The sequence below is a fragment of the Leptinotarsa decemlineata genome, unplaced genomic scaffold, assembly GCF_025532065.1.
Source record: "Leptinotarsa decemlineata unplaced genomic scaffold, Ldec_3_MD MMD2_tig00000576_RagTag_RagTag, whole genome shotgun sequence".
Lineage (NCBI taxonomy): Eukaryota > Metazoa > Arthropoda > Insecta > Coleoptera > Chrysomelidae > Leptinotarsa > Leptinotarsa decemlineata.
The window spans coordinates 9,803,517-9,822,045 of NW_027412551.1; the positions used below are offsets into that span (position 1 = coordinate 9,803,517).

Genomic DNA, 18,529 nt, shown 5'->3' on the forward strand with positions numbered 1-18,529 from the left:
ATTCTGGCGGCGTTGGAAAATGGAAGCTGTCAGAGTTAAACTGAAAGAAACAGGACTACAACATCTAGGGATGACCGCTTTCTCGCACCTAGTGCTTTGAAAAACCGAGAGGTTATAGAAATTCACCTTCGAAGTCATCTGCAAGAAGTCAGAAATGTAAACGTAAGTGAGTGGACAGTAAGGAGACGTGCTGCTGGGTTATCTTCTCGAACTACAGCTAATGGACCGCCGCTTTCCCGTGAACACCGGATTGGAGGATCGAATTTTTCACAAGAATACTTGTCTTGGACAGTAGCGGATTGGAGACGACGCAACGTTTATGCATGATGATACACGGCCACACACTGCCCAGACCGTTACTCAGCATCTTGACGAGGTTCCACTCACGCGATTTGTGTGGCCTGCGCACAGTTCGAATTTAAATCCTGTTGAACATGTTTGGGATGAGCTTGAGAAACGTTTACGGAGACATGTACCGGCTCCCAGGAATTCTAGAGAGCTACGCGACATCTTCGACAAAAGACTAAGGACTAACGAGGTCTTACCTTTTAACGTGTGATTCCTATCACCCGTTGGACGATATCAAGTGGAAATCGATCTTTCCACCGGGGTTTGAACCAGCGACTACCACGGCGGTCGATTTGAGTGAGTGAACAAAGCACCCACGTCGAACCGTCCGCCGTATGTGGGCCGGTTGTTAGATATTTGAGGAAGAAATATTTCAAAAATTAATAATGGACAACACCAACCTTATTCATTTCCGGAAAATCTCCTTCCACATTATACGTCCAGAATGTTGTTCGAAAATTCAGTTCAGGTTCATATTCCTGTCTCCAACCTCTCCCCTTAGCAATGTTAACCAGAAACAATACATTTCCCCAGTGTTGGTTGAAATACATTTAGGAATCGCACGAGAAAGGTAAGATCTCGTTGAACCTTAGCTCGTACAAGATTCGGCTTTTGGCGTTTGTCGTTCGTAAGAGGTTCATTGAGTGATTACTAGTTGATTTTTTAACATGAGCAATGCTGGCATATAGTAAGTCTAGCAAGAAACAGTTGAAAATACATTTGAGTAGGAATGATTTTATAGCTGATAGTCAACAAAGTGAAAAATGCTGTAATTTTTATATTTTGTATTGTGATCAAAAATATAAAGTTTGTCACAAAAACTCAAATAGTCTTTGCAAATTATATGTACCTATCTATTCGTTTTACTAAGACAGTGAGTTAGTGAAGGTGTGTATAATTTTTATTATCGATCAGTTGCTTGTCCCATTAGCGACTCAATATAGTAAGGTAAGAATACGATGCTTTGACGACCTGAAAATAATATTCTATATGTTCTGAACTTTGATTTCCAATGATAACTTACGGCAAGAAATATACAGTGATCCATATTTCCGAACGGATCCGCTTTGAAAACCAACGGTTGTTGACAACGCATAAGTACGAACATGATGTCTTTCTTCAACTGTTTTTCGCAATGAGACCAGTCGGCATTGTAGAGAGTAGTTCCCACAGCAAGACTCTACAAAACGTATTGAAGGTAAGTGCACATTAGCCAAATAAGGTTATTCAGAGTATATAAAAGATATACAGCCGGACGATAGTCGGTTGGTTAGCGTGAGTTGTTCGTTCTATTCATTCAGTCCAATATGTGAACGTTGGTTCCGTCTCAACTATGGAATTTTCAATTTTTTAATCCGATCTGAGATAGGAATTGTACGTCAAAAGGCGAAACTTCGTTAATTCTCAGACTACGCAAACAAGTTTCGGCTTCTGAGGATTGTTGTTTTTGGAGAAGCGATAGCTGATTGAAATTGAAATTTTACATCAATTCCTGCTTCGATTGGGATGATAAATAACAAAATCAACTATAGTCACGCGATTCGCATTAACATGTGTCCAATTTTAACTTGTTTACCAAAAATCCACGAAGAAGTTTCAACGAAAAGTTTTTGTAAGATGTTTTTGTAAGATTTCAATTAAGTAGGATAATTTTGATTTTTGCCGATTTTTTTTTGTAAATTACACCACTACACACTGGGACATAAAATGTTTATACTTTGTGAGGAATAGTGGATAGTAATGAAAACGATTTTCTCAAGTGGCTATGAAAAGCACATAGGCGAATAAATTGTTTCGATAACGCCGGTGCTAACTTTTTTCCAGTGAGCATCCTCTTGAGGTTTGAGGTCGCTGGGGGCCAGATCTGGAGCATACGGTGGATGCGTCGTTTTGGCATTGTTTTCATCGATTCATTACATGGTGTGTGTGTGATTTTATGAAACAGCACTTTCTTTTTCTCAACCCGCCATCAGTCTCGTTGTTAGATCTTATCTAATAATTTTATTTCATAGAACACACTGTATACTGTAGTAATGTTATGACTTTATACGCTCAGGTATATGCCTTCTTAGAAATGTACCTGACCACCCTATTTATGTTACTTCTTGAAGTGCAAGACCAGTTTTGAATAAATCGTCTTTATAGAAGGTAATGTTCAAATGTTAGCTAGTAACTAACACGCGACTGATTATATAGTAGAAAATTTTATGTTAATTAGATACGTTCGTTATTATTTTATTGAATTGTGAAAAAACATTTTGTTTTTGTGAATTTATACATTGTATAATGTGGTACAAAAAGAGCAAGAGCGGCTGCAAACTGTGTGAGATGAAATGTTGGAAGAAGAAGAAGAAGCAAGAGTATTATATGATCCTGATCTAGAGTCCAACGATGAAGATGCAGGCTCTGAGCACAGTTTACACAACACCGATTCAGAGCAATCAAATTCCAAAGATAATACAGATCAAGAATTATTGCAGGTCTGTTCTAGTGATTCAAGCGATTTAGTATACACAGGAAAACATGGAACTAAATGGTTGGTCTACAAGCAACCACATTCACGAAAAACTCCCCGCAAAAATTTAGTTACTCAGCTTCCTGGTGTGAAGCAAGTTGTTAAAAATTCACGAAAAATAATAGATTGATGGAAAATTTATTACCCAAACGATATCATTGAGTATATAATTTTTCATGATGACTATGAAATAGACACAGAAACTGGCGATCAGATGAAACTTTCGGTTATAACATTTTATAACTTGACAAAAGGTGGAGTCGATGTTGTTGATAGAATGAAAACAGAATATTCGTGTACAAGAGTAAGCAATATATGGCCGTTCACTGTATTCTGTGCATTGATCAATATTGCTGGAATAAACTCGCAAATAATATATTACAGCAACACTGACAGATCTAGCAAAAGCACCGACCAAACCCCTAATTCTGAAGCGATCTTGCCTGTAACTTTATCAATACCTCTGCAACAGAAAATAAAAAATGTTTTAGGCCAGCAGTCTTTTCGTAGACATACTGCATTAGTTCAACTGGAAGAGAGGGGCACGATGCCATTTTTGCGCAGTACCTACGCAAAAATAGGTCCTCGAAAAGGCAATGTACAACATGTGCAAAATCAATTTGCAATGAACACACGGCTGTTACTGTATTCACCTGTCCTCATTGTAACACCAAAGAAGACGATTGAGTTTAAAGTATTAAATTTCAAAATATTACTGGTAGGTACTTATTAAATAAGTCAAATTTTTTTCTTTAGAGGTTTGCTAATTAAAAGATTTTGCACTGTGTATTTGTTATTTTTAGTATGGGAGCAACATTCCTTTTTAATTTCCACTTAGAATGTTATTTTTTTATCATTAGTATTCAATCACGTTACATTAGATGAAATCTAACACGCGACTGATGGCGGGTTAAAATGGGGCCGTTTTTCCGTGATTTCGTCCGTCAAACGTTCCAATAACGCTATGTAATAGTCGTTGTTGATGAATTTTCCCTTTTCAAGATAGTCGATGAATGTTATACCATGCGCATCCCAAAATACAGATACCATAACCTTACCAGCCGACTGTTGCGTCTTTCAACGTTGGAGACGATACACCACGTGCAATTCACTATGATGATCGTTTTGATTCTGGTGGGGAACCATGTTTCATCCATTGTCACATATCGACGCATTAGGTAATTCGGGTTTTTTATGGTGGAACAGCTCCAAACACTGCTCAGAATCATCAATTCGTTGTTGTTTTTTGGGTAATTGAGAGCTCGCGCGTCACCAACTTTGACCGAACAGAGCTTTCGCATACCCAAATATTCATGTACGATATATGTCCAACACGTTCCTTTATTATTTTTAGAGCCTCAGCTATCTCGATCAATTTCACTTTGAGGCCATCCCAAAATTATTTTGTGGATTTTTCATGCCTTTGTTGGTAACAGCCTTTTTAGGGCGTCCACTGCTTGCATCGTCCCCGGTGCTCATTTCACCTCGTTTAAACTTAGCAAACCACTTCTCAACGTTTGATTTTCCTGGTAATACGTCCGAATAATGTTTATCAAGCCAAGCCTGGCTTCAACAGTTTTTTTTTCGCCAAAAATCAATGTTTTCTTCACACATGAAAATCCTTTTCATCCATTTTCTTCAAACTAACAAAACTTGCTTCACTCACACAAACTAATAATCTGACAGCTGTGAAATGTCTACACGTATCTTTTGAAGGTTATGGTAGCGCCGTCTGCGTGTTAGCCTATAAACTTTTCAGCCCACCTAATATGCTTTAGCAACGACTTCTTGGTTCTTTGACACAGCTTAAGTTATTCAAAAGTCGAGTTCTTGCATTTATCGGTGATTTTTGAAACAAATATGAGATTTTTCAAATCCAGACACATCGAATAGGACATCAATTCTCTATAATATGTGAGACGTGCAACCACCATTATTTCTTTCAGAATTTGCCAAAACAACCGTTTCTTCTTCATTGTATACCTATACTTCTTGTATTCGACTTGTTGTTCGGTGACCATTTCTCTCATTTTTTGAAAGACAATCAACAGGTTTTTATGTTTAACGAACAAAATAACTTGATTTGGTTTATTTCAATTTTTTCTGGTATTATAGTCTTTTGTGATTTTTATTTTTGAAACATTTGGGGTGGGTATTTCACCCCGCGATTCAATAGCCCATCGAAAGTTTTGAAAATAATCAGGTGAACTATAAAGTAATAAAACTAAACAAGTTATTTGTTAATACTAATGTCCATTTCCTTCAGCTTGGTGGCGACGATATCCCTTCGTCGCCAAGATTCATCGTATTGAGGATTATATTCTTTAATAGATTTGCTGTTCTCGCATGTCTCTAAGACTGATAAATACTTTCAGTTTTTGTCAAATTCCTATCGAAGATTTATATGATTTTATTCGCTTCATCTCCGATGAGCAGATACAAAGAATAAGATCGGATCTTGCTTTACTGTTGCCAATGTCTCAGTGTTCAGCTGCTTTTGCATTTCCATCTACAATTCTTGATTTGACTGCAGACCCGTTCAAGTACCCCCATAAGTTGCTCTTCATTAAAACTGCCTCAACTTGAGGTTCCAGGTATCATTATTTTTATTTCGGGTTTTAATTCACATGAAATGTTATCGTTATAGCTCACCTCATCCTGAATTCGTTGTCCACTGTGGGAATCCATGAACAATCCAATAAACCATGCAAAAGATAGAATAAATGAAGAAATGTTTCTATCCTGTAAAAAAGTATGTCTTTATCATAAAACACAACTTTTGAAGTCTAAACAACTAGTTAAATAAACATAATTAACAATATAAATTCATGTAATTTGTCTGGAAAGTGTGGTGGGTGAATGGTGGTTTTTATAAAATATTTCCAAATGCACCCCTTACAAAGTGACCACAATAACAGCAATATTCTTTGAAACCATTCACAATATGAAAAAAAAAAAACGAAGCAATCCTCTATTGATTTAGTTTTCAAATCATCTAAAAGAACAATTCTTTAGTCCAGTCTCAACTTCCTACACTGTAGGTTGATGGACTGACACCTATCTGAAAGCAACTATTCCCCTGGCTAATACCACGAAGGGCGTTGGATTATATCCGACAGGTGGGCAGAATTCTTCACTGAATTTATTCCTGAACGAATTGCTCTTTAGATGATTTGATTCATAGCCAGTCTTCAAGTTTGTCCGCTGACTATATGTGAAAAGTTTTCTTTTCTTATTTTCATTAATTACACCTCACGATTTCATTATCTCCACAAACTTTACTTGAAAAAAATATCACATGTTTCATGGACACAGTGATTTAAATACAGTATTCAAATCATCGTTGAATAAGCTACTGTGATATATTTTTCAAATAAAGTTTGTGGAGATCAAATCGGGAGGTGTAGTTTATGAAATAACTATGGATCTTCATCAAGTAACCGCCGAATCAATCGGAACATTCTTTCCTTATACGAGGAATTGGGCAAATTTCAAATTTCAAAGGTTGGTTACCTCGTTTACAGGCAGATGGGGCGATGACAAACCTGTTGTTTGTTGTCCGCTTCAGCCTAGTTCGAGGAATGATATTCTGAAGGAATTCGATTTTCAGTTATCGATAATCATCGACTTTATGTTGAATACCTTCAGTGAAGAATCCTGCACTGACGCATGTCGGATATAATCCAACGCCCTTCGTGGTATTAGCTAAGGGAGTAGTTGTTTTCTGATAGGTGTTAGTCCATCAACCTACAGTGTAGGGAGTTGAGACTGGCCTGAACGAATTGTTTTCTTAGATGATTTGATTTATAGCGTTTTCAAGTATGCTCACTGACTATATGTGAAAAGATTTAGTTTTGTTTATTTTCCAGATTGTGGGAGGTTATATAACTAAAAACAGCAAGAAACAATAAAGCGATGTTTCATCTGTCAGCCATAAAGGTCAGGATCGGATTTGGAAGTCTGGAGGCCCCGGGGCAACGAAGGAGTGGAAAGAAAAAGAGAACACGATGGGCCCCTTGAATTTTTTTTATAAAAGTTGAAATTTTAACTTCCCGCTAAGAAAATAAAAAAAAAATCAAAAAAGGGGAAGCGCGTGAAAATCGACGCGTTCAATAGATAGTAGCGTTTGAAAATCTTCCATTTAAGTGTTATTGTCAAATACTTTTTTAAAATTTTGAGCCCGAAGAAGCGATAAGTTGTTAGGATGACCTGCAGGGTCAATCGTTTTTCGGATCTTTTTACTTGTTTCATTTCTCTTTAACTCATGGGTATAAATTACAGCATGAAAACAGTATTGCCACTGAAATGCTCGATAAAATCAAAAATTTATTTGCAATTTGGGCTTGATTATTTTTTTGATGTGGCATCCCCCTCCTGTAGAGGCCCCGGAAGAGTAGCCCTGCCCGCCCTCCTCTAAATCCGGCCCTGATAATGGTTGTGAATAACAATAGTATTTTGCTTGTGGGTGTGTGGGTTAAAATTACCTTCATATATGCGTAGACACCAAATCCCATAATGAATGAAGTCATGACAATGTGAGTAAACATGAATACGCTGTACAAGTCATTCAGCTTCTTTTCCAGACTGAAACGGGACAATACAGTTACATGAAGTGGATACTCTGAAAGTTTATTAGTCTAGTAGACCACAATTTTTTTTAAATTTGATTTGCCAGTTAATGTTTCTACATATATCTATCTATATCTACATATTTCTATATATCTTTCAGATAATCGTAGATCTTCACAAGATAAACATATGGATAGCATAATTTGATAATTGACGGTATCAAAATGTTTGTATAGTTGATCAATACCAAGTTACAGTTTTTTCTTCATCAATATCGTATATGTAATAAATGTGTTTGTCTGTACGTTTGTGAGACTTCTCTTGCATTACTTCTATTATTCTTTCTGTCGCTTCAACTTGTGAATCAAAATAATAACTTCCATCAAGCTTTCATAGAAAATTAATCACAGCCGGAATTCGTTTCGAATGATGATAATTTTCTGTTCGAACAAACTTCTTTGATATCTTGAAGAATGAACTATCGCATACCTGCTCCCATGAGTAAATTACTCTTGCAAGGAATTACGTACAAAGACAAATATTTTTTCGAATGACCAGATTTGGACTGACAAGTAGATGGTTGAACCATGCACGTACTTGTAGTATAGTCGAAGTAACCTGTATTGTGCATAGTTAAAGGTGTCGGCTCTGTTAAAGGCCATAAAAACCAATACAGAGAAATAAAGCCGCTACCAACTAGTCCACGTAGACTGAAGAATTGGCGGTTGTATTGGATAATTTTCACTAACCGAATTTTATGATTGGCTGAAGAGTCATGAAGTTAAATTTGAAGTTATGTTACGGTGACGAATAGATGTTCATACTCCTTATGTTGTCAATGTTCAGTTCAGAGCTGATCGCGATTTGAGTGTTGAAATTCGATATTGGTGCAATTATAATTATCTGAAAATGTGGCACCCTTGGACTAGTACTAATAGTAATAACTATATCTCAAATTCGGTTTCGAGGGAAATAAACTATTACAAGCAACATTAAATTTGACTGAAATTCCTTTTTCAACTGTACGTAAAATAGTCAAGAACAAACCTTATGAACGCAAGACGCGATGTGATACGGGATTACCAAATCCTTCAGATGTTCATATAATAAAATCATTAAAAAAAAACAATATACGACTGTTACAAAAGCAAGGAGATTCCTACAACTGAAACCATAAGGAAGAAATTGAATATTTCCGGTCAAAACGTGAGTTGCAGTGACAAAACTCTTCAGAATTGAATAAAGAAACTAGGATTTAGATTTAAAATAATAAACTAACGTCAAGCAGTTATGGAAAGCAGAAAAATAGTGGAATTGCGTAACAAATATTTAGAACAAATAACTAAATATATACAAGAACAACGGCAAATTTTATATTTGAGCGAAACTTGGTATGACTTTCACGACATAGTTACGAAGGGGGGACTGATGGTTCGAAAATGCTTACGCCTAACATGACTGCAAATAAAGGATCGCGACTAATCATTGTGCATTGCGGGGGAAGTAAGGATGGGTTCCGAATTCTTTGAAATTATGTGGAAAAAACTTGAGGACTGCAATGTTGACTATCATAAGAACATAGAAGCTAATATTTTCGAGGAATTGTTTGAAAACACATTGATTCCAAATTTGGATGCGAATAGTGTATTAGTTTTTGACAACGCTTCCTATCATTCGCGACATCTCATCAAAGTACCGAATAAAAATTCGAGGAAAGATGAAATACAAAGTTTTTTAATGGATATCAATTTGTATTTTGAAGATTACTAGGTACACCAAAAACCAACTACTTGAAGTTTTACAGACAAAAACATTTGAAAAAGTGTATGAGATTATTGCTGAAAAGTATGGACACACCATACTGAGACTTCCCCCTACTTTTGTGTTTTCAATCCCATTGAGTTAATTTGGGGAAATCATCAGGCGTAAATTTTTTTTTCCAAAATTTGATAAAATTTGATAATAATTAAGAAAGACGTATTTAATATTACCGAAGAAGACTGGCAGAAAAAGATTAAAAAAGTAATTTTAGTTGAAAAAGACTATATCGGGATGGGACACTTCCATATTAATGATGGAAATAAATTCATTATCGATTTAAATGACGACAGTGATAGTGAAACAGATAATATGGAAGAGGAATTATCAGAAGTTTTTGAAGAAAATTAGTGAAGTGTTCTTGAAGCGATCGATTGTTTATACATGTGAGTAGGTAGTAGGTATTCAGAAGTATTTTTAACTATCACGCTGTTATTTGAATCCCTACTTTCCCACTCAACTAACCTATCTTATTTTTTGAACAGTCAACGCATTTCAAAGTACATGTATGATAAATGGAAACGAATAAAAACTTATCTCATCTTTTCATCTTACACGTTCTACAGCTCAGGAATTAGATAAGTACACGACCAGTTACCTTTTTCAAACTATGCCTATTTTACAGATCAACGACAGATATTGCGAAAATTATTATTTTATTTTTGATTCTATTGAAGATACAATTCTGCAACTTCCCAAGTCCATCAATTTTCATTCATTTGAATAATACATTTTTGTAATGAATTGTTTCGTTAAGTTACTCCAGCTTCAGATCCAACCAAAATAATTCTTGATATAACGTTCATTACATGTGATGCACTGTTTAGAACCTTTGGTATAGTAATGATTATTACTGGAGTTTTTTCCCAACACCAAACTGTTATTTTGACATCTCGACACGTGTTTCGATCACCAAGCGATAATCTTCAAGAGGAAAGAACTCCAGTAATATTCATAACGTTTATTCACAAAACCGCTTTTGACTAAGCTGGTTTGTTCTACACTATTCTGATGGAATTTACTTGAAAATATTGAACATTTTTTTTCAGTAGGTAGTTTTTCTTGGTCAAATTTCCATCAATTTTCATTAGAGTGAAGATAATTTCTCGTAGCTTGTATATATGGATTTAAATAATTAATTGTATATAGACTGATTCAAATTCTATTTTTAATTTCTCACAACCAAGATACTTATCATCTGTTACTTGAATACATATTTTCCTCTGGTTTCATAAATTATAGCAATTTTCATGTTAACTTAGTAAATTGTTAACGTGGAAGTTAACTTTCTTATGTTCTGTACCAATGTATTGCCCTTCACCTTAGTCGTTAGATGCCAAAGTCCATATCACCCCGTATGCTGTAGAGTAGGGAGGGTGAGTGTAAGCCCACGCACTTAGGCCACATGTGACCCATTGTACATCCTCCTGAAGAGTTGTCCTCCTAGGTCATCGTCCATCCTGTCCTTTCCAGAAGGTGGACAGGTGGCTGGGAGACATCTCCTTTATATCGGCAGGTGTAAGCCAAGACTCGCCGAACACACACTCTCTTATTGACGATAACTCCGGGCACTCCCATAGAGCATGCCTGACAGTTTCATCTTCCTGTTCACACATCCTGAATCAAGGTGTGTCCACTAGCCCCATATTATGGAGGTGTTTCCTTAATTGACAGTGGCTAGTCAGAAATCCTACTGTTAAGCGTATATTTTTTCTGGTCATCGCCAGATATTTCTTCGGCGCCAGCTTCCTGACAAGATTGCATCCTTTGATTCCATCCCATCTCTTTAGGGATTGAGCATGGATGTAACATTTGGCTAGTTCCGCAATTGTCGAAGTCATCAGGCCGTAAGTGCCAATGGGTCCTAAAATTCTTAGTTCCTCTCATGGATATCGGCTACTTACAAGTTGTCTACTTCTAGGTCAGAGAGAATTCAAGGCTAGGGAGTTGAAGGAGGTTCAGATCTCCTTCCAAGGAATCTCAAGGGATGATGATGAAAGAATCAGAAATTACGTTGGAGCTTTGGTAACAGAATCTAACACCAGCCAAAAATTTTTTTGGTGGTTGATAGCTGGTGGAATTGCCCAACTATACTTACCCCAAAACAGCGATATGATTTCTTACGGCGAAGTTAAACTTTTGTCTTCTCTCCTTGGGATCTAATTCCTTTATAGCTTCATCGAACAGATATGCAACGTGACGAATCCTTACCAAAATGTGCTCTGTGGTTTCCAAAAAAATCCAAGCTCCTTGCCCAGCAACCATATAAATATAATGAACACCAAAAAGTTGAATGATTAAGTAGATTTGCTTAACGGGAAAATAGTCGATATTGAATGGCATCCACGTATACGAGAAGAGGCCGCAAACTTCGTGGAGGCCTTTCATTTCGTTTTCCGATCTGCATTGCTTGCCTTTGAATATATTTGAGCCCAGCAGGATGGTCATCATTAACGATTCCAAGTAGCAGTAATGATATTTGGAGTATTTGCCGAATTTCTGGTTTATTTCATCAAAATCGGCGGGCTTGCCCAACTCTTCGAATTCTGAGAAAAAGAGATATAGCTCTACTACAGTACTCATTTTTGCGATGTAGTAACAAATCATTCCATATGATGCGGTCATTGATAATATGTAAGTAAGGTCCAGTTCTAGGTGATTGTAGGAGTCATCTGTGAAATGAAATTAAATATTCATAGATTAAAAAGGTTCACATATCACACAATGTATTAAAACTTCTCGTAAAAATAAAGCGAACGCTTGAATCTAGATACAGAAAACAAATTGACCTAACACTTTTCCTGTGAGGTTAACGTGAATTTCTCAATAGGATATGAATCGGCGTAAAATGATTTCGTAGTTCATATAAGTTCAGGTTGGAGAAAAGAGTAGTTACAAGAGCTGAAAAAGTGTATAGAGCAAAAATCAGCCCCTTCATATGAATCTGAGTCCAATCCTCGAAAAAAGACATTTTGTGACTCTTGTTTGCACCATCACGAGCCCAGGGGGCCCGGCATCGGGGAACTCAGAATACCTCTGCCGGGTGAGATGTCACCTGTGAAACTGTGAAGGTAACAGTTCCTCAAGGTCACTAACGGAACCTTCGAGATACAGGGCGCCCTCTCGTTGAAGAAAGCTTTGTCATGGTAACGCAGAGCTCTTCCGTTATGTACCTTCTTTCCCTACCTATTCGTGGAGCCTTTTATGGACTAAGAAGTAATTAAACATTAGTCTACAGAGAAGATGAACGTCATTGGATCAAAAGCAAGAGCTTCTCAGTTCTTCAACTTGATCCTGTTAACAAACCTTGAAGCATAGAAAATGACTTATCGTCTTCTCACAAGCCGGTTTTCTTATGAGTTAGCCTTGCACAAAATTCTCCAGCAACAGAAGTAGAATCTGTATGAAGCAAGGAAACAAACTCTTCTAGGAGGAGCTGACTCACAGATACTTTCATATGAAAAGGTTTCCGTGATATAAAGTGGGAATCCTATACCACGAACTGTTGATAAACTAAAAACTGACGAATCAACTGGAATCTCTTCAGTATGCCATTATGTCTACACTGTGAAGGATATTGCAGAGCTGCATATTTCGGCCATGTTCGTTACAGAATACCACGTCCCTACTAGACTGAGTAGAATATACCACAGTCTATAACCTTGGGGTGGATTATTCTTCACAAGGAAATTCAGGTCATTATAGCAGATCACATACCCTGTACGTGTTGGACCAAATTAGATATTGATCATTTGGCACTTTTCACTCTTGCCAACTAACCTGAAAGATCATTCAACAAATAGAGTAATCGACTTCATTTAAGAGTCGGATTCATTTGATAGAGTTTAAATAGACGTTTGTCACAATAAAGCCTCACTTTGGACTTACCCACTTTCTAGCAACATATTGCTTATTGTCAGTGATAATATAGAATATACAATTAACTCTGAGGGTGAAAAGTGACATGCAATTATAATCACAAGTTCACAAGTACTAATATGACATGAATTGAATTGTAAGGTACTATTACTCAAGCCATTTTATCAGCCATTGCTTGTAGCTTAGAGTTTTTAGTTGACCAATCTCAGTAGATTCAGAAATAGCAACTTCATTTAATCGGGGAATGCGTTGCCAACTGACAATTTTTATAATTATTAGCCGCTGTAACAAACACGACTGATGGAAGGTCTCGGTTTTGTGGATAATCAATTTAAATATAGCATAACACACTGGAATAACTTAAGAAAATGTTGGAATGAATGCAACAGAAATAGTTTAGAATATTAATATTATATTAGGATCATCTACTAATGACTCCAACTTGCTTAGTGGGACATAGGGGAGATATGCTCGAGATGGCATACTGGCTGAGACGGCATAACACGTGTTTTCTCTAAATCCATTTGAAATTTGGCGCTGTTCTGACCGAAAACTATCGTCAATGCTCGAGCATTTGGCAACAGTGTGCAAAAACCATGCGCCAGATTCGTTTTGGAGGCATTAGGCTAGTCAGTCGATTTTTGCCTCATAAAAGTTTTTATGAACTGATTAGAAGTTGCCTCATTATTGATTGTTATTTGAAATTAGGGTAAGTCCCAATACGTATTTATGTTCTTTGGTGGCTCAATTAGTGTATCCTATATTATAGTGTCGTTAAAACAAATCTACTAAAATATAGGTTAGAAAAAGGATCTTCCTCTATTTGAGATGGCATACTATTCGTGTGGACGAGATGGCAAGGGTATGCCTTCTCATACAAGTATGTAAGCATCAATACAATCATATTTATTTTGTTAATTTGATGGCTTCTTTCCAAATATAATTATTTACTATTACAGTGATGGGTCGGTACGAGAGAAAATCGTCCAGAAAAAACTGGCCCGAGCAAAATATGAAGCAAGCTATCGATGCTGTTGAACAAAAAAGAATGGGATGGCTAATGGCATCCAAAAAAATACAATGTTCCTTTTTGAAAGTTATATCATACGCAAAAGTGGCATAGTGCTGTTTTGCTTCCCGCCACACTGTTCTACCCATTGGGGGCAGCCTCTGGACGTGAGTTTTTATTCGGCTTTTCGTTCATACTATAATCAAGAGCTCACCACATGGCTGAAGAATCACCCAGGCCGGACTGTAACACATTTCCAAGTTGCAGAGATTTTCAGCCCAGCATATAAGAAAGCCCCTTTAATGTCAATGTCTTTCCAGACTGAATGTTTTGCCCTGCCGATGTTACTGATTTACCTAATGAGGAAAGTATCCAGCAAGAACGGACGGAAGAAGTTGTTTCCATTACTCCAGGACCATCAGGTATAATGATTAATAAGGATGATTTTGATGAAAATAGAGAAGATGGAAGTATTTCTGTGGCAGAAATATCACCATTACCTAAAGCGTCAGTGTCACAAAGAAAAAAATATGGAGTTATTAATACCACCCCAGAAATTGACTTAGCCAAGAAACTAGTTGTTGACAAAAAAGCGCAAGCACTAAGGAAATCCATCCGAGCTGCAGATAAGGTCTTAATACATGAAGAAGACTCTGAAAAGGATAGTAGCGATTCGGAGGATGAATTTGCATGTATATTTTGTAACGAATTATATTCCCGTTTCCGTACGGGAGAAACATGGCTACGATGTCAGATTTGTTTGAAATGGACCGAGACCGAATGTGCTGGCGTATCTAAAGCAACAAAAGTATTTTTCTACACCCGTACTCTAACAATACACTTATATGACCATAATCCGTTTCATAATGATATCCATTATGATACAGATTTTTTATAACGATACAGATTATCAACCAATAGAAACCCATAATTTTTCAATCAAGAATCCTGTTCCTTTGTCCTAGATTCTAACCTAAGTAACTAATTGCTTTATTTGTCAAAATCAGTTTTCATATTACCTACCTATATTATCAAAATGTCTGAAAACAGCGATATAGAAGGAATACCATCGACTCCAATATTTTTAAAAGATCAGATTAATTACAGTTGTTATATTCCATATAAATATAATTAGAATCTTTATAGTTTTCATATATCCAAGATAATACCATTAAGTTTGTGTTTTTTTAAAAAAATATGAATTAATTACTGTAAATGTGTTCAATACAAATATAATATTTATAGTTTTTCATTATTTATCGGGTTTAGAAAAAATAGCGTATGCAACTCTCATGTAATGGTTATTAATACACTCGCATAAACCATACAAAACTTGCCTTCGGCTCGTTTCGTATCCCGGTTAATGCTCTTGTCTTAATAACCATCATTACATGATCGTTGCATATTATACTATTGTTTGCGATATATGTCAACTTCAGTAGGCAGTTTTACTCTATGTCATCTCACCAACAATTGTGTTGATGAGATGGCATATGAAGAGTTTTTCTTTAAATTTGTATAAAAAAAGTATGAAGTTATTCGGAGTAATAACGTTATGTTTTAATAAATAAGTGTCTTGAGTGTTCATTTCACTCATTACCAATTCTGTAACTTCAAAGTGCTACTAGTAATTAGGTATAGAAAAAAAGTATGCCATCTCAGGCATATATCCCCTATGTCTTTGAAAGTGTCACAGTCCTGGTGTTTTTCAAAACTGTTTTTGTTGGACTTGAGTGGCGCCTACCTATATATAATTTAGTCTAAAAGATGATGGGGATGCTTCCAAGGCAATTGGATATGATTCAATATCTTCATGGTACGTATTTCCTGTTCTCATGTTAGCTATCTGGTGAATCCTGAGAACACCAGTTGTTGATTCTTTCGTTTCCAACGTGTTATTGGTTCGATGATCGTTTCATATGACAAGTACATAGTTATTTGATTTGAATATCACGATTTTCCAAACTTTTTTTTGACATATCAAGATTGCTCCCGTACTTTTGGAGATGATGTGGATGTGATTGTTACAAGTCTCTTGGTCGATAATCACATCGAAGTGCTTAACTTCTTCGGGATCTTCACAAGACTCAATTCACGATTATCATAGATGAACGACCTACCAAATATATTTGATATTCATTGTTTCAGTCTTCTACTGATCCCATAGTTGGCTCCTCCGTGATGGGAGAATCAGTCCAACTATAGTAATATCTGAGAATTCAAAACTTCTGGTAATGAGAAGCACTTGTGAGAGTAGAATAAAAGACTTGAAAGACAACATATTCAATAAAAGGATACCTAATTGATAGGTATTAGATATTGTTTGCGTTGGACAAATTGGTACTGACCTTTTATAGCTTTGATCAAATGCGTTGAACTTCCAATCAAAGTCAATGAACTCAACAAAGCCATCAGCGCAAACTTTATGAAAAACTTCTTTCCAGGCTTTAAAATCTCATCTGCCTCTGGAAATACACCGTAGAATCGAAACAATTTTAAAGATGTAGGCATACAAATGATTTCACGATTTGCAGATTTTCCCTGGCTTTCCTTCATGATTATCAGACGAATTATGAATCAATTTTGAAGTGGAAACTTGGATTTGAGTTTCTTCATATTCTTATCAAATTGCATGTTTTGGTTGAAAGTTTTATTTCGAAATTGGATCGATTATAAATGATCAGTGGTGTTCGAACTCAATATATTTGTGACACGGTTGTTTGGTGAGAAAAATATTTTTCGCCTCTTGTGAAATCGAAATGTTGACTATTCAATTCAAATCAATTCGTTTATTACCTTACTACCATAAAAAATGTAAGGTTCGTCAATACACGAATAGATAAAAATAGTTTAGACTAATTAATATATTTTATTGTATGATTTTCACCATAAAGGGTTTTACAAAAACCGCGACACGTGTTTCGCTATACAATAGCTTCCTCAAGTGTAAACTGTTTACGCTTGAGGAAGCTATTGCATAGCGAAACACGTGTTGCGGTTTTTGTAAAACCATTTATAGTGAAAATCAGGTGAGAAATTGTTGAGATCGGGACATGACACTAGATGTTCGAACCGAAATCATTGATGTGTGTTCTGGTGTTTTGTAAAAGTTTTTCTTCTGGACCCTGTATACAACTGGCTAGGATTTTGAAAGGTTCTTCCAATAAATTTTTTGTTCAATTTGCATATTCGGAGCTCTGACTCGAGATAGAGTTTTTGATGAATGAGCTATTGATACCAGGCAAAACATGGCACTACATAACGAAAACAGCAAAATACCCGCTCACACCAATAGGGTGGATAGACGGGGCATAATGTTCTCGCACGTGTACGCCTATGTAACATATTTTTATTGTCAATGATTTCCTTTTTGAATCATTTATGTTCAATAAGACTCGCTGATTCCTCAAACTACATATAATTTTAGTTACTCCAGTTGATTATATACTGATTTGAATATACATACAAGCTTCCTAAATCCGCCTCTTTCACTTTGGTTTGGAATTTATCTAGCTAATTATCTTATTATTCAGTCTGAACAAAAAATAGTTTGGATTTGAGTTGACCATAGTAGAAACTGATAAATTAAGAAATCTGAAATTTTGATTACCTATATCACATACCTCGATATTTCTTCCGTCTAGAATACTCAATAATAATAATATTTTTTATTGCATTTCATCGGTTCGGACTTCCATTGTCTAATATAATATGAATTGATTTGAAATTCCTGGAGAAAAAATTAAAAAGATTAACCGAAAATAACAATTTAACTAAACAAAAAACTGAAATTACACAGAGATAACATACAAGCTACAACCAAAAAAATAAAAAATTTAAATAATAATAAAGCTGAAAATTAAAAAATATTAACAAAAAATGAAAAATAAAAATTGAAAGATTCCAAACCAAGTTACGTCACGAAATTCCGATTGTTTATATCCACGATCGTCTTCGGGTGATAACTGTTAATAATATTTTTGAATTTTCAGCTTTTATTAATATTTCAATTTTTCATTTTTTTGGTTGTAGCTTGCATGTTATTTCAAATCAATTTATATTATATTAGACAATGGAAGTCCGAACTGATGAAATAAACCGCGACACATTTTCAACCACCTTTCAAACAAATAATAATAATTATGCTTTATTGTCCAAAGAGACATTCTAATTGTCAAAACTTTGGGAATATTGCATTTTTTGAGAAATAAAAACATAGTCAAGAACATGAAATCTTTGTATACATATTGACATACAGCATATGTTTTTCTCATATTCGATTTTGAGAAGGAATTTCATTAATGAAAGGATGTGTAGGTATAAGGGGTAAGTCAGAAAAGTCTAATTAATAAATTGATGGAGGTAGCCGTTACTACGTTGTGGGAGATCAT

The 18,529-nt window shown here is 35.7% G+C and overlaps 1 protein-coding gene across 1 annotated transcript; it reads right to left on the bottom strand.

Annotated features, from left to right (window-relative positions):
- Window positions 1–786: 786 nt before the first annotated feature.
- On the bottom strand, window positions 787–16,697 carry LOC111511763 (odorant receptor 47b). The gene is made up of 6 exons (XM_023167792.2): window positions 16,487–16,697; window positions 11,349–11,922; window positions 7,348–7,447; window positions 5,516–5,605; window positions 1,373–1,528; window positions 787–1,320 (listed from the first exon to the last, which is right to left on the bottom strand). The coding sequence occupies exons 1-6, from the start codon at window positions 16,692–16,694 to the stop codon at window positions 1,276–1,278; spliced, it is 1,173 nt and encodes a 390-aa protein (XP_023023560.2). The 5' UTR covers window positions 16,695–16,697; the 3' UTR covers window positions 787–1,275.
- Window positions 16,698–18,529: the final 1,832 nt, after the last annotated feature.